The sequence below is a fragment of the Corvus cornix genome, chromosome 1 (genome assembly GCF_000738735.6).
Source record: "Corvus cornix cornix isolate S_Up_H32 chromosome 1, ASM73873v5, whole genome shotgun sequence".
In the NCBI taxonomy this organism is placed as follows: Eukaryota; Metazoa; Chordata; class Aves; order Passeriformes; family Corvidae; genus Corvus; species Corvus cornix.
The window spans coordinates 37731594-37745559 of record NC_046332.1 but is presented as its reverse complement, the minus strand read 5'-3'; the positions used below and the strand labels follow the sequence as shown (position 1 = coordinate 37745559).

At 38.0% G+C, this 13966-nt stretch overlaps 1 protein-coding gene across 1 annotated transcript in view; it reads right to left on the bottom strand.

Annotated features, from left to right (window-relative positions):
• DEUP1 (deuterosome assembly protein 1) overlaps positions 1–10193 on the bottom strand; it is a 43196-nt gene extending 33003 nt beyond the window's left edge. The window contains exons 1-4 of the mRNA XM_039563227.1: positions 10115–10193; positions 9027–9091; positions 5074–5245; positions 3647–3742 (exon numbers count right to left, since the gene is read on the bottom strand). Coding sequence (XP_039419161.1) covers positions 3647–3742; positions 5074–5245; positions 9027–9070 — 312 coding nt within the window. The 5' untranslated portion in view covers positions 9071–9091; positions 10115–10193. The remainder of the gene's footprint in view (positions 1–3646; positions 3743–5073; positions 5246–9026; positions 9092–10114) is intronic.
• Between the last annotated feature and the right edge of the window lie 3773 nt (positions 10194–13966).

Here is a 13966-nt window from a genome sequence, read left to right as displayed (position 1 = left end):
GAAATACAGGATCCAACAATTCAGTAAATCAGTCTAAAATGGAACAGAGAGGCCAAAATAAGAAAATTTAGTTTGAGAATTAGATATTTAATGACAGTAGGATATTAAAGGCAAATTATAGTCTGGATGTTATCATGATTGGAAATTAGACTAAAAGCCAAAAATCCTTCCATTTAATGCCAGATATTTGCTTTAAAAGGTCCAAGTTGTTCTATTTGTGTGTCGTACATGTTAAAATAAAAAAAAAAAAAAGAGGTATTTTTGTGAGTTCTGGGGTAGAATCCAGCTAAGTTTAGATTTCTGAAAGTTAGACATACAAACCTGAGATACTCTGCATCAGAAAAATCTGCCTGTAAATGCTGAGTCATTTCAGCTATCTTAAATTCTTCTCATACACTGACATGAATTGTATTCTGGGAGTGTCCATTTCTTTCTGTTGATTCTAAAGGGAGCCTGGGGTAGCTCAGCTGTAGCTTTTAAATGTCTAAATGAGGAAATTAGTTGCAAAGCCATTAGAGCAATGGTATGGATCCTTGTTCTTTTGCTGAGAGATTTCCATCACTTTCAAAGTGAGAATAACTACTAGACATTAATTAAAAAAAAAAAAAAAAAAAAGAAAAAGAAGGATCAAAGTAATAAAGATGAACCCCAAAAGTTTTTGCGATTTAATTATGACAAAATGTTGCACATTTGAATGAATGCAACAGTGTGGCACAGGAGTTTCAGGTTACATACCAGGAATTATTTCCCTAATACAAGAAAAATATAGGTTTTACTGCATTCAACAGGCACACAATCAATTCAGAGGGAATACTGCTCATTAAACAGCTAGTTTTAGCAGTACCAAGGGTAAAAAGCACACAGGACCACAGAAAAGAAATTTGTTCTGAATAGCCCAGCATTCTGATTGCTAGAAAAAGTGATCCTTAAAATTTCTATCAAGATTAGGAAGGAACAAATCTTGGGAGGGATTTTAAGAATACGTCTGTAGAGAGAGATACAACGCTATTGGTAAATGGTAACACAACTCGTGCAAAGTGAAATTGTAACTCGTAAGATTATACAGTTTAGAAAGGTGGTATAACTTCCAAGTGAGAACAAGAACCCAAAGAAGGGAATCAAAGGAGATAAGGCAAAGAGTAGTATTGTCACAGAAGGTCTATATTTTAGATATGAATTTGGGTATCTGAGGATTGGGGACATTAAAGCCATTCCATTGCAGACACTGCAGCACTGTAGGTAGTTCAGGAAAGAAACTCAATAAGGAAATGTGGTAAAAGAGGAGCAGAGTGGGACAGGCCTACTGTCTAGCATAGGCGCTAGGAATTGTTCTGACAGGCAGACTTTTGTTTATCGCATAGAGAATCAAGGCAGGCCCCTTAACATAACCATTTAGCAGTTTTCTTTTTCAGTCAAGGTGAACTAGGTGGATATTTCCCAAAGAACTATGGTTTGGTCAAAGGAGAGGAGTGGGGACTGGAAAATAAAATGCAAACAGCATCAGTGCTGGAACCTTTAGAAAAATAAATAAGATGACTGAGAGAGAACTAAATGTTTAGAGACATGGATTGGGAAAATGATGTATATTCTTAAGAGCTAGAAATCCAAACTTCTTTCATAAAGATAGAAAAAGAAGCAATCAAGAAACTCAAAGAGAGGTTAAGTGGTCTGAGTGGTAACTGCAAAGGAGACTTTGGGCAAGAAATATAACCAGGTTTAAAGAGAAAAGCTTGTAGGTTAGAAAATGTCAGATTCTTTAAAAAAATAAGAGAAAACAGGTTGCATTTGCCCATGAAAATGATCTGTAGGATAATTAAAAACTCCAAAATAAAAATATTTATGAAAAATGGCCTGAAGTTTCAATTTCAGAAGGTTCAATTTCAGTAAAAATCTTAGCAACATGTAACATAAACCAAATCATTTTTAGCATGGGATAAAAAAAATAATTAATTGAAAAATACTGCAGCAAATCTTATAAAGAAAAGAGAGATCTACTATATTTTTGAGGATAGTTCTGCCTTGCTAAAGATACCTTACTACTTATACATAAAATGTCACACTCTTTTTCATTGTGTGATGTTTATCTTCTCAATAATCATGCTAAGATGATGCTTTTCTGTAATTTTTGTAAATGATAAACCAGCTTTTATTTCTAGCTACTTTCCCAAATGATTAAAAGTGTTAATTATTAAACAGCCAAAGCATTCACTGCCTATTTACAGAACTGTTTTCCAAATCTGTTCTCATGTGTAAAAGAAAACATAAATTAAAGACAACATAACATTAAAAATAAGTAATACATTTATTCATTTGATGGACTCAGGTGGTACTATCACTTCTAAATGAAAATAATGATATCCAATTTATGCAATCCAACATTATTATATAATAGGTGTGGTGACTGGAAATTCTGAATTATAACACTACGTCTCTGGTAGGAGAATCCAGTGAAGGGAACAGAAAAGTAGCAGGAAAAACAATGCAGAGTTGTGTTAGTTGTTGTTAGTTGCTAAAATCTGAGAAACAGAATCAACTCAAGTTTGCTAAGAATTTAGATTCATGATTGAAGTAGAAAATACTGAAGAAACAAAAACGCAGGTGCAGAGCCAACACAGCCAAACTGAATCATAAAACCATAGAATGGTTTGGGTTGAAAGTGACCTTAAAAGATCATCTAGTCCAACTCCCCTGTGATAAACAGGGAGACCTTCCATTAGACTGGCTTGCTCTAAGCCCTATCCAGTCTGGCCTTGAACACTTCCAGGAATAGGGCGTCCACAGCTTCTCTGGGCAACCTGTTCCAATGTCTCTCCACCCTCACTGAAAAAAATAATAAATTGTTCCTCAGATACAGTCTAAATCTGCACTCTTCCAGTTTAAAACCCTTGTCCTTTCTCTCAGCCTGTCTCCACATGAGAGATGATCCAGCCCCTCTGATCTTTGTGGCCTCCTCTTGACTCGTTCCAACAGGTCCAAGTCTTTCTTGTACTGGGGACCCCAGAGCTGGACACAGCACTGCAGGCGGGGCCTCACCAGAGCAGAAGAGAGGGGGACAACAACCTTCACCTCAATCTGTTGGCCATATTTCTTTTTATGCAGCCCAGGATACAACTGGCTTTCTGGGCTGCAAGCTCGCTCTGAAATAAATAAAGCCAGAACAAACTCCCAATATCATTACTGCGGGTTACTCCAGTTTTGACACAATGGAAATCGATACCTTATGGAAAGCTATCAGGCCACTTTAACAGTCAAGTAAATCAGAGAAACTAAAGCCAGAAAAAAAAGTAGAGTGAAGACATGATAAGCACAGTATAAATCTTAAAATTCCTAAAGTACATCAGAGTCACATTAGCATGAATCCAATTACTTATTTTATTCATTCACCAAGGCTTTAGTTTATAAGTCTGAAGTTAGGAAATAGTATCTGTCTTCATAACAGATGTCACATCCAAATCAAAATCCATCCAAAGAGTTTGGACATGACAGTGCATAAATTCTAATGAAGCCTGGTAGGAAGCTGTAGTCATCATCATCTGTATGACAGGATTCATCCTTCCCAAATCCATAATGGCATATCTATACAATTTGGCATGCATAAGTTTTTTATACTGCAATCACAAAATAATGAAACTGACATTTGTCTTACTTGAGATTTCAGTGCTTGAAGCTGAGTTTCATAACTCTGAGCCATTTCATATTTAGTTTTCTGTAAGTTTTCCAATTCTTGTTGAAGTAGTCCCACCTACAGTTAAAATAAGCATTCAAATGTACCTTTTCTGACGTTTCAAAATACGTAATTTTTGGGAAAGTAATTTGAAACTTTGAAAGAAGACCACTGCTTTAAGGAGGGATCTTAAAAATAAATATTAATTCAGTGAGTTGATAATAAAACTGGATACCACAAACCCAGATTGTGTTAACATCAAAGCAGGGATTTTATAGTAAAAAGTCACATTGCATGCTGATGGTATGATAATGATAATATTGTACAAGTCTGTCATGAAAGACCATTTATGAAAGCCTTTTTAACCCAACTATGCTGTTCCACACTGTGAAAATTTTCCTTGAATGGCTTATAAAATGGTACAAGTTACCTTCCACTATTTATGTACAAATTACCAGAAGACACTGTAGACTCATCTCAGCTCCCTAAGTGCTCTTTGAGATATCATGAATTGAGTTTCACAGAGACCTGAGAAATATGACAGAGTGCATGCATGGCATCTGTGCTTTTCTGGAGGGGCAGTTGGAAGCTTGGTAGAATATGCTAAAATATTTCAAATAATGTCTCTGTACAGGCAAATAAATTGATGCTTTGAGGATGGGCTATCTGAATTCTTCTCTTGGTTCCTCTGACCGCAGAGACTAAGGGCAAGTTCCTAATTGCTCATTAGGGAGAGTCACTCCATTTCCAAAACTCCCACTGGCAATTTAGCCACCTAGCTCACACAACAATGCCCTCATATAAACACCTAAATTCAGCCGGCTTGAACTAGAACTGAATGCCATGCAAAGATTTCTTGATGCTTCTGAATGAATATTCAGCAAAAAAGACTGTGAAGTACAGAAAACATCCGGTACACTGGGGCTTTAAGTTTCATAAGAAAGTCTTAGTAGTAATACATTTTGAATCTTCACAACGAATAAAATTATCATACAATGACAGTATATCATGTAAAATGTTAAAAGTCAGGTATATACAGGAGTAACAAAGACATAATTTTGGGAACCTTTTTGAACTTCATTCTTCCATTTGAAATTTCTGATGAAATGAGAAGTGCTGGCATTTAGAAAAAACATCAAATTATCTTTTTACAGCTAACCCAAGAATATTTGATGTAGACTTCAGGGAAATAGAAGAAATATGAGATTTTCAATGACATTTTTACAATCACTTCTCAGAACAGAAGCACACTTTAAAACAAAACACTAAGGAAAATTAGTGACCTTTAAGGGGTGTTTGGTATTTTTACATGATAGAACAAACAGTCTCCTTATAGGGAGTTTAAAGCATACTAATAAGAAACTACCAGAATAAATACTTTCTTTATAGAATGTGATATTCTTAAATACCTCTTGACCTTTTTGATCCAGTTTGCTTTGGGCACTTGCTAATTCTTGGTCCTGGATATCCATCTTTGCTTCCAAAGTTCTCATCTTTCTTTCCCATTCTACTTGCTTTCTGTTTACCATGATGTCAATTTGATGCACTAATTCCTGAAGTTCAGCTTCACATGGAGAAGCTCTAAAAACATAAAGAGATTTATTTTTTCAAATAAAGAATAAGGGAGAAAACAAATTTTTATTTACATTGCTACAATTCTATTTTAATTGTGATTGAACTAACCACTTTTCAACAACAGAAAGAAAGAAATGGGAAAGTTAAATGATGCCTTCAAATGTAGGTGGAACCTCACTTCATCTATCTTGAGTTTGCCTCCATGGTCAACTTTTGACTGAACTAAACTGAAAAAACAGCTCCTTAATGTGGATATGGGTTTATCACAAATCTTTTATTTGGTGCTTAAATTGTGCATATCCCTTGTTTTGGTAATTATTACAGGAAATGTAAGCTAATTTGTTAGATTTGTAATATCATAATTAAAACTCAGCATGATTTTTTACATTAAATTCTTCAAAACTTCTTTTACATCCACAAATCCTTGAAACTGTAACAGTATCAATGTTAAGCTTGGAAAGGCTTTTTAAACGCACACATGAATCTTAATGACTTTTTAATGTTAAAACTGTTGGCAATGCTGTTTTGAAATTTAATATGAATCATAGGATGACAATAACCTAAGTGCAAGCAAGTGATGTACATCTCTCAAAACAAAAACACCCCCCTCCAAGTGCCTGGAACCCATCTCAAAAGTAGCATTAATGATGAGCAAACTTTGCTCCCCTCTAGGTGGAATATAAAATGGGATTTTGAAAACAGAAGATAAAGTGATACCAAATCAGGACTACCTTTTCCTTGTTACTGCTGTAGGGACCTGTGCACTTCCAGCCTCATGTAATGTCATTGTGGCAGCACTTTGGTGAACCACCAGCAGTGACTCAGCTATGTGATCTTAGCCTTCAGGAATAGGTACTTTCTTTATTGTGTGTCACATGGATAATCTAAGCATTGTTATGCGGGTAAGAACGCAACTTCTAGCCTAGATTATCAGAATACTCTTTCAGATCCACCATGGTTGACACCTTTCACTCTTAAATTTCCACATGTGGCTCTTTCAGATCTTCCTGCACCAAGCAAATTCTGCATTTGTTGCTAAAAAATTTTCTCTTAACAGTTCTTACATGCTTCTTGAACCTAGAGCCATCATTATATAAAAGGGAGTTGTTGAAAGAAAAATCCATTCTGAAAGAGCTCCTCAGTCTATCTTCACTTTCTCTAATCCTTACCTGGATCCTCTAAGCACACTTGCAGCTGCAACAGGAAATCTGTATGTGAAGTTGTAGATTGCTGCTGCTCTTCTACTACCAAAACTACTCTGCACCAAGGCTCTGGTATTGAACACAGATCTGCAGTCACCCCCACCCACTAGCAGAGAGGTGCTACTTGCTGCAGTAACAGTTGTTTTAGTCTATTAGTGTTTTGAGAAGAGTGCTAATTAGCCCCCTCAAAATATGGCCAAATGTATGGCACCACAGTTATGAGAGTTCATTTTGATCACTGGATGTGGAATGCAGTGATTTCTTTTGTTCAATAAGACATCATGTAAACAAACACTCAAAGAACAAATTTTCTCATGAGCAAAGAAGTATGCATGGGTTTTTTTACTCATATGGATTCAGCATTCCCACTTTGCTGAAAGCATACATCAAATGGATTCATCATACAGGGAAGTAATGAATTGTACTTCAGAAAGTGGCAGCTACTTTTTTTGTTAATTTACTTTGAAACAGCTCAAAACACTTAAAATTATCTCATTTCAAAGTGGTGTAGGCAAGCTCTTAGTCTTCTTTTATTCTGTCTCCATATAAGCGAAAATAGAGATGATTCATATTTTACTGTCATCAATAACTATTTTTCTTCATGTAAAACTAAATGTTTCCAAATTTAGGCAAACAAAAATCCAGATAAAAAGTTTTACCGCCTCCAGGCCTTTTTCTTTATCACAAACGATTTTTGCACTAGTTAAACCTTTCTAGCTCTATTTAGTCATCTTTTGCTTTGGAGTTCTGCACAGGTCTGTATTTTTCTGATTGTTTCCTAACAGACATAGAAAGAATGTTATTGTCCATACACTCTAGAATACAGTTGTTATTTAAAAACAGATGTTTTAAGAAATGTTTGGTTCATACTGTCTTGACTTCATACCCTCTTCCCTTATTATTTACATTTGCTCACAAATAGGAAAATAAATATGGCCCTATTTATGCAAACACAAGTAAAACCTATGCAGTTAATAAATATTTCCATCTTACATAGTATATGAATTAGGTTTTGGTAATTAACCCAGCTTCTACAGTCAATATTCATTTTATTATTGCAAAACTTGCTCTAAAAGTAAGAAGTATATAAACCAGTTGTGATATAATAGTACATTAGAATCTTCTACCCCAAAGCTCCATTCGAAGAACTACACCTAATTAATTAACAATTTTCAGCCATACAGAATCATACACATCTGTGGATGGACAATTTGTGATTTATGAGTCCTTGCAGGTGGAATGTAATTGTCATGATTTCCATCCACCATTACTCAGCCATTTTCCCAAAATTTAAAGGCACTGCATTATCCCTGGAATACTGTCAGCATAAACTGAAATAGTTTCCTTTCATTGACTGTGTATCCTAAACGACTCTTCCAGATACTTTGTATAGCTAATGGAAATAACTAACTAGCAAGAATTCTGGCTTATGATGGGACAACTCCCTCTAGATTCATCTGCAATAGCAGAAATAGAAATTTCATATATGTTGATTAAAGTAGAGGCAAGAAAGAATCTTGAATTTTTTAAATAGGCTTCTGACTTGTAGCCAAAGAACAGCAATATCTTTGGGGTTTTCTAATTCAAGCTTTTATATGGCTACTAAGCAAAAAAAAAAAAGGTGCCACACTGATCAGAATATTTTACTGCAGCAATTTTTATCTGTCATGAAAACTGCATGCATTATTCTTCAGTACAACAGAGCACACTTTTAAATCCCATTGAAAACTTTCTTGCTCTTTTATTTTAAGGAATACTTTTATGCTTAATGTGCATCGTATCACCTTGTATTGTTTCTTGGTAATAATAACAGAATAAACTGGTTTATTTGAAAAACAATTTGTAAGTTTACTTACAAATTATGATGCATAAATATTCTGTTTAAGTCATTATATGGGGAAGTACTTCTTATATTTGTAGGTTCCTTGAAGATACTGGATGGGATGAGGTCCTCCATCAAATCTTACCCATGTTCTCACTTCTTTAGAAAGACTTTATGCTAACATATTAACTAAATAATAACATATTTTTTTAGATTAACATTAGAAAAACTAAACTTGGATTATGTAAAAATAAGAAAGGATTATGTGTTGCTATGATAAGTGCACTTAATACTTGGGTACAACTGTTGTAGTTATTATCTGTGCAAAATAAGTGTAGGGCTTTAGCAATGAATAGCCTTGTATTCAAGATTCTTAATGTTTCAAGAGCTGTGATATGTAAGTTTATACTGCTGTAGCCTAGCAACTGCAAGTACTTTTAAAAAAAAAGTTTGAAACAGCATTTCTTAACATCTTAATAAACCCCACATAGCTTTCATTCCCCACCTCCCCACTCTTGTTCAGGTATGAATATTTAAAAAATTTAAATAACTAACAGAAACAGTGAGTAGAGTACTAGCTAAAGCAGTAAGATGTGTTGTCTTAATTATCAGCAACTTCTCCAGTTTGCATGGAAAGCAGAAGAAATAGAGAATCAAGTTTGCTTCCAAAATCATTAATATTTTGTGTTTCACATTTTTAATAAACCTACATAATTCAATTCCATCATATATGCAACTCCCAAGACAGCAAGTCATTACGTACTTAGTCACAGCTTGTTCCTGGAACACTTGTAAATCCTCCTCCATGATACTGATTGTCGTTTTAACCTGTTAAAACACCAAAAATCAAGTAATTCAGATTCTTAAATGCATTCATTTACCTAGCCAAGTAGTGCAAAGTGGATAGTTCTATGCCTTCCTTTCACATTATGTAATTTTCTCATTGCAAACAACAAGGACAGGGGAGTGCAGCTCTAATTACAGGCTGGAATGGGTGACAAATACTTCGGGAGTAAGGTGAGCTCTCTGACAGCAGTTCTTGCACTTGGTGCAGCACTGAGATACCAGAGGTGGTGCTGAGCTTGAGCCTAGCCCTGTGTCTCCACATGTAAGTTTGTTTTGGATCATTCGCTGTTGTGTGATGTCAATGATTTGCAAAGACACTCTGAAGCACGTGAATCTAAATTTGCCATAGATCCATGGCTGCGTTCATCAAACATTTGTACCTTCGCATACCGTGATTAACCTCCACCCAGGCTATAGCTGCTCTCAAGCACAATTTTGGATTCCTATTGACTAGTCACTCCCTTGCCTGGCAGATGCAGTCTTAGACACACAGCCCTCAAATACCTCGGCAGGCAGAGGAAGATCAGAACAAGGCTATTGCTCGGACCAGTCCAGTCCTGTGGATCCAGCAGGACACAAGGATGCGGGGGCATGCCTGACTGCATGCAAGAACATTATGGGTGAAGGGGGAGCAGGAAACAGCCCTAATTCCTCGTGGAGAAGAGCGGTGGGGCTCTCAAGTGCACGGGTACCAGTACCCACAGACGTGTGGGCAATGACACATGGCACTTGGCTTCACAGGGGCCCCGCACCTGAGGTGACGCTGCCAGAGGGGCACTGGCTGAATTGGGATCAGGCGCCAGATGTGACGCTCCCACAGGACCAGCAACTTAACTCCATAGGAGATCGACACCTGAGGTGACACCGGCACAGGGCCAGCCTTGGCTGGGCACCTGAGGAGACCGGGGCACCGACGGAACCCCGCGGATCCCCGGACACCCGAGGAGACCGGGGCACGGAGAGCACCCCCCGGGCTTCTGCGGCCGCCCCCTCCCCTCCCGTTACCTGCCGTGCTCCCCCCTCCGCTCCTGCCGCCCCGCTGCCGCTGTGGCCGCGGTACGAGCCCTGCAGCCCGGCCGACCCCGGCGCCCGTCCCGCCACAGCTCCCGCCCGTCGCCCCGGTAACGCGGAGGGCGGCGGGCGAGGCGGGAAGGCGGCCGGGACAGGGCCGGGGCGGGGCGGGACAGGGCCGGGGCGGGGCGGGACAGGGCCGGGGCGGGGCGGGACAGGGCCGGGGCGGGACAGGGCGGGGGAGGGCCCCGGCCCCGAAGGGGGCAGGGGGAGAGGCGCGGGCATCCCGCTGTGTCCCTTGTTCGATCTGAGGGAAGCTGGAGTGGATTTCACCACAGGAAAATTTCACCCGGGGTAAAGAACATGTACTTTTCCTTTAACATAATTTAAGAAATCAGTAGGCAAGGTGTTTTTTTCTTATTATTCTTTTTTTTTCTTTTTTGCCCTTCCCGTTAAAACACTGTTATTACTAGATAATGAAAATGCTGAACATTACCCTTTCCTCCCTCAGTGACTAGCTATGCTTTTGTCAAAGGGCTTCAAATGATTTTCACATTATTTTGCAAACGACCTTGGCCTGATGACACTTCTTCCATTCTCGTGGCCTTCAGTCTGTCTTACTCAACAACAAAACGCTTTTAGGAATCACAGCTATTTCAACTCTTTACAGTAATAATTTGGGGTTTTTAGATCTCTTCAAACACCAGTGAGTTTTTCTACCAGGATGGTACCATTCACTTTGTATTTATTGTCCTGAAATTGCATGGAGCAGTTTCAGAACCTGTTAGTCTATATCTGTGTGCTACATGTCCAGCTTTGGCTTTGTTTTTCTTAATGTGTTTACTGAAATTAGCCAAGTGAACAGCAGTTTTAGTACCAGTTCTAAGGAATAACCTATTTCATTGGGTTCCTACCTACCGTGCTGTGGCAGATGGTTTTCACGTCAGCAGAAATGCTGTTTCAAGCTGTGAAAGATGATTTTAATTTTTTTTTACTTTTTTTAAAATAAGAGACAAATATAAAATTTTATGTGGAGTTTCAAGAAAGTTACAGAATCATAGAATTATTAGGGCTGGAATGGACCTCTGGAGATTATCTTGTGCAACTCCCCTGCCAAGGCAGGGTCACCTAGCGCAGGTGACAGGAACTCCCAGATGAGGTTTGCCTAATCATTCTAGAAAATAACAGACAGTTTTTCCTTGTAGCTTTTCAGGAAGGCTACTAAAAATGATTTTATTTTTGATTTGCACTTTTCTCATGGCCGTACTTAATTTCATAAGTATCCCAGGAACTCTTTAGATCACAGCTGGTTAGGCAGCAGCAAGTGCGGGGTGAGGGCAGGTGAGCGGAGAGCAGCGGGCAGTGCTGAGGTGAAGGGCTGTGCTGTCCCCAACACAGCCCAGTCCCACAGCACCCAACCAGAGGAGCAGAGTGGGGCGGTGACCAAGGCTCTCCATGGCCAAGGGATGGCCAGCCCAGCCCATGGTGATGGGCGTATCTGAGGGGACTCCAGAAGACAAGTCAGGAAAGTTGGGAGCAGCAAGGTGCGGTGCTGAGCACAGCACCCAGGGGCTCAGACAGGACCCAGGGACGTGGCCCTGAGCTGAAATGCTGCTCCTGAGCTGAGGCCATGGGCCCCCAAAACAGCATATCAGGGCTCCATAGCAGCCTGGACCCAGCTATGTCTGCACCACATCAGAGCTGGCTTGGAAGACAGGCAGCCAAGCCCCTCAGGGTAACAGGAGAAAGCAGTGGGACCTGTTGCTGCACTCTGAGCCCTGAAAATGTTTTCTTCATTATGCTTTTAATACTTCATTACACTTTTCTTCATTATTTACTTACTGTGATAGAGTTAATGTTTCAAATATAATTTCTTATCATTGAAATAGTTTTGAGATTTTTTTTAAATAGTGAAATTTGAGGTTATTTATTTTAAATACCTAGCTTTAAGATGATTTAAAGTATTATATACTAGAAATAATTTCTAATGTAACTGCCAGAAAATTTCCATTTTTCATCTGCTGCAATGGAAGTGAACTTTTCAGCCATATTCCCAGTGTATATATTTTAATTTCCTTCCTGTCTTACCCTCTCTCAGTGGTAATCAGTTTTTCAGAAATTTAACTTCCATCTGTCATGCCTAAATAGAATTGGGAGGGGGGCAACTTCAAAAAATACAGAAAAAAAAAATTTTAATTGCTTATCTAAATTTTCAAAGCTTTTTAGAAAGACAATTTCACTGTCACTAGCCAGAGTTGTATTTCTAACTCTCAGATGTATATCCAAATATTTCCCCCACTATATTAAAAAAATCCCATATCAAATTGCTGACCTTTTCTATTTGCTTTTGCTCATCCACATCATCTCTTGACTAGAGCTTTTCTTTTGAGATTCAAAACCATTATTTGTTGACTTTAAGGAACATGCCTTAAAAATTATGACAGCTGTCCAGCCAGACAAAACAAAGAAAAAAAATCTGATTTCAAATCAGCTTTTAGATTAAAATTCATGGAAAGCTATAAGTGCATTTCCGCATGGAAAAAAGAAAGGGCAGGTACACAATGGAGTGTGAACAAATGTCAAACAAGACAAGGTACAACACTGATCTGTTTATGAAAACAAGGGGAACTAGGCATTAGCTAGGAAGCTGCCTTGCAGAGGGATCTCAGATTGGAGCATTGGGCAATGATTAATAGGATGAAATTTAACAAGTCAAATTGTTGGATTCTGTAGCTAGGGGGTGAGAGTTTCTAATACTAAAGCAATAACACACAATTAAATATAGAATATTTTCAGAGCAGAATAAAAGTGGTGCTGTTAAAGGAGTAGTATAATTTAGATATAATTTCAGTGATAAATGATTATATATGTTGTAGTGGTTTGACCATGACATACGTACTAGTTATTATTCCTAAGTATTTGTCACTTGAATTCTTCAAAATGTGTTGGTTTTGTAGTGCAATACATAATAGCACATGAAAGCTAAGTGTATTTGTGTATTTAACTTTAAATACAGATTGTATTTACAGGATATATTCACAACTTACTTCGCAATCTCAGATGATAGATTTGATTGAACATTTTGTTCCAGTAAGCTCAGTATAGTTCTCATAATAAACAGACTCATTTCTTTAGGATAGAAACCACATGATTTTAGTGATATTTATGTGATGGATTCATAGCAGCTCCATAAAAGTTTATTAATTGCATTCTGTATGTTAGTTTGAATGCATATGGACACACCAACTTAATTTACAGAAAGGAAAAGGAATAGCTGAGTATAAGCCATCCATCAACAACTATGCAGGAGTCACAGAGAGACAAAAAAATCTATGAAAAAGATCCTTAAGATGTAAGCAATAACAGAAGAATGACATTTAAAAAAGAACCTTTGCAAGAGGGATTTCTGCTTGTGAAAATGAGACAGGCATAAAATGCGCCTGAAGATTCTGAAAGTGCCTAACTAATTTACTGGCAGGAGTTGATAAATCCTGACATAATACAGACATAGATGAAGCATACTGTTTCTAATGTTTTGTTTCTAGCTTCAACTGAAAACTATTCTTTTCTTAAGCAACTTATGAAATCACTGAAGGAAAGAACAGAAGGAGTTTGGATTTAGTAGGATTTGCCAGGTAAACCAATTGATATGTCATACTGTAGGCTGAAACCTTGTCTAAAAGTGAAGAATTGTGAGAATTTATCCTGTAAGAGGAAACCTGAAAATTAAGGGTAGTGCTCTGGGAGAATGCAGACAGGCGATAAAGGTGCCATTAGGCCTGTTTTTGTGACACTTACAAATTAATCTCTCTGTGTCAGTCTCTAAGGATGGCAAAAAATAGTGGT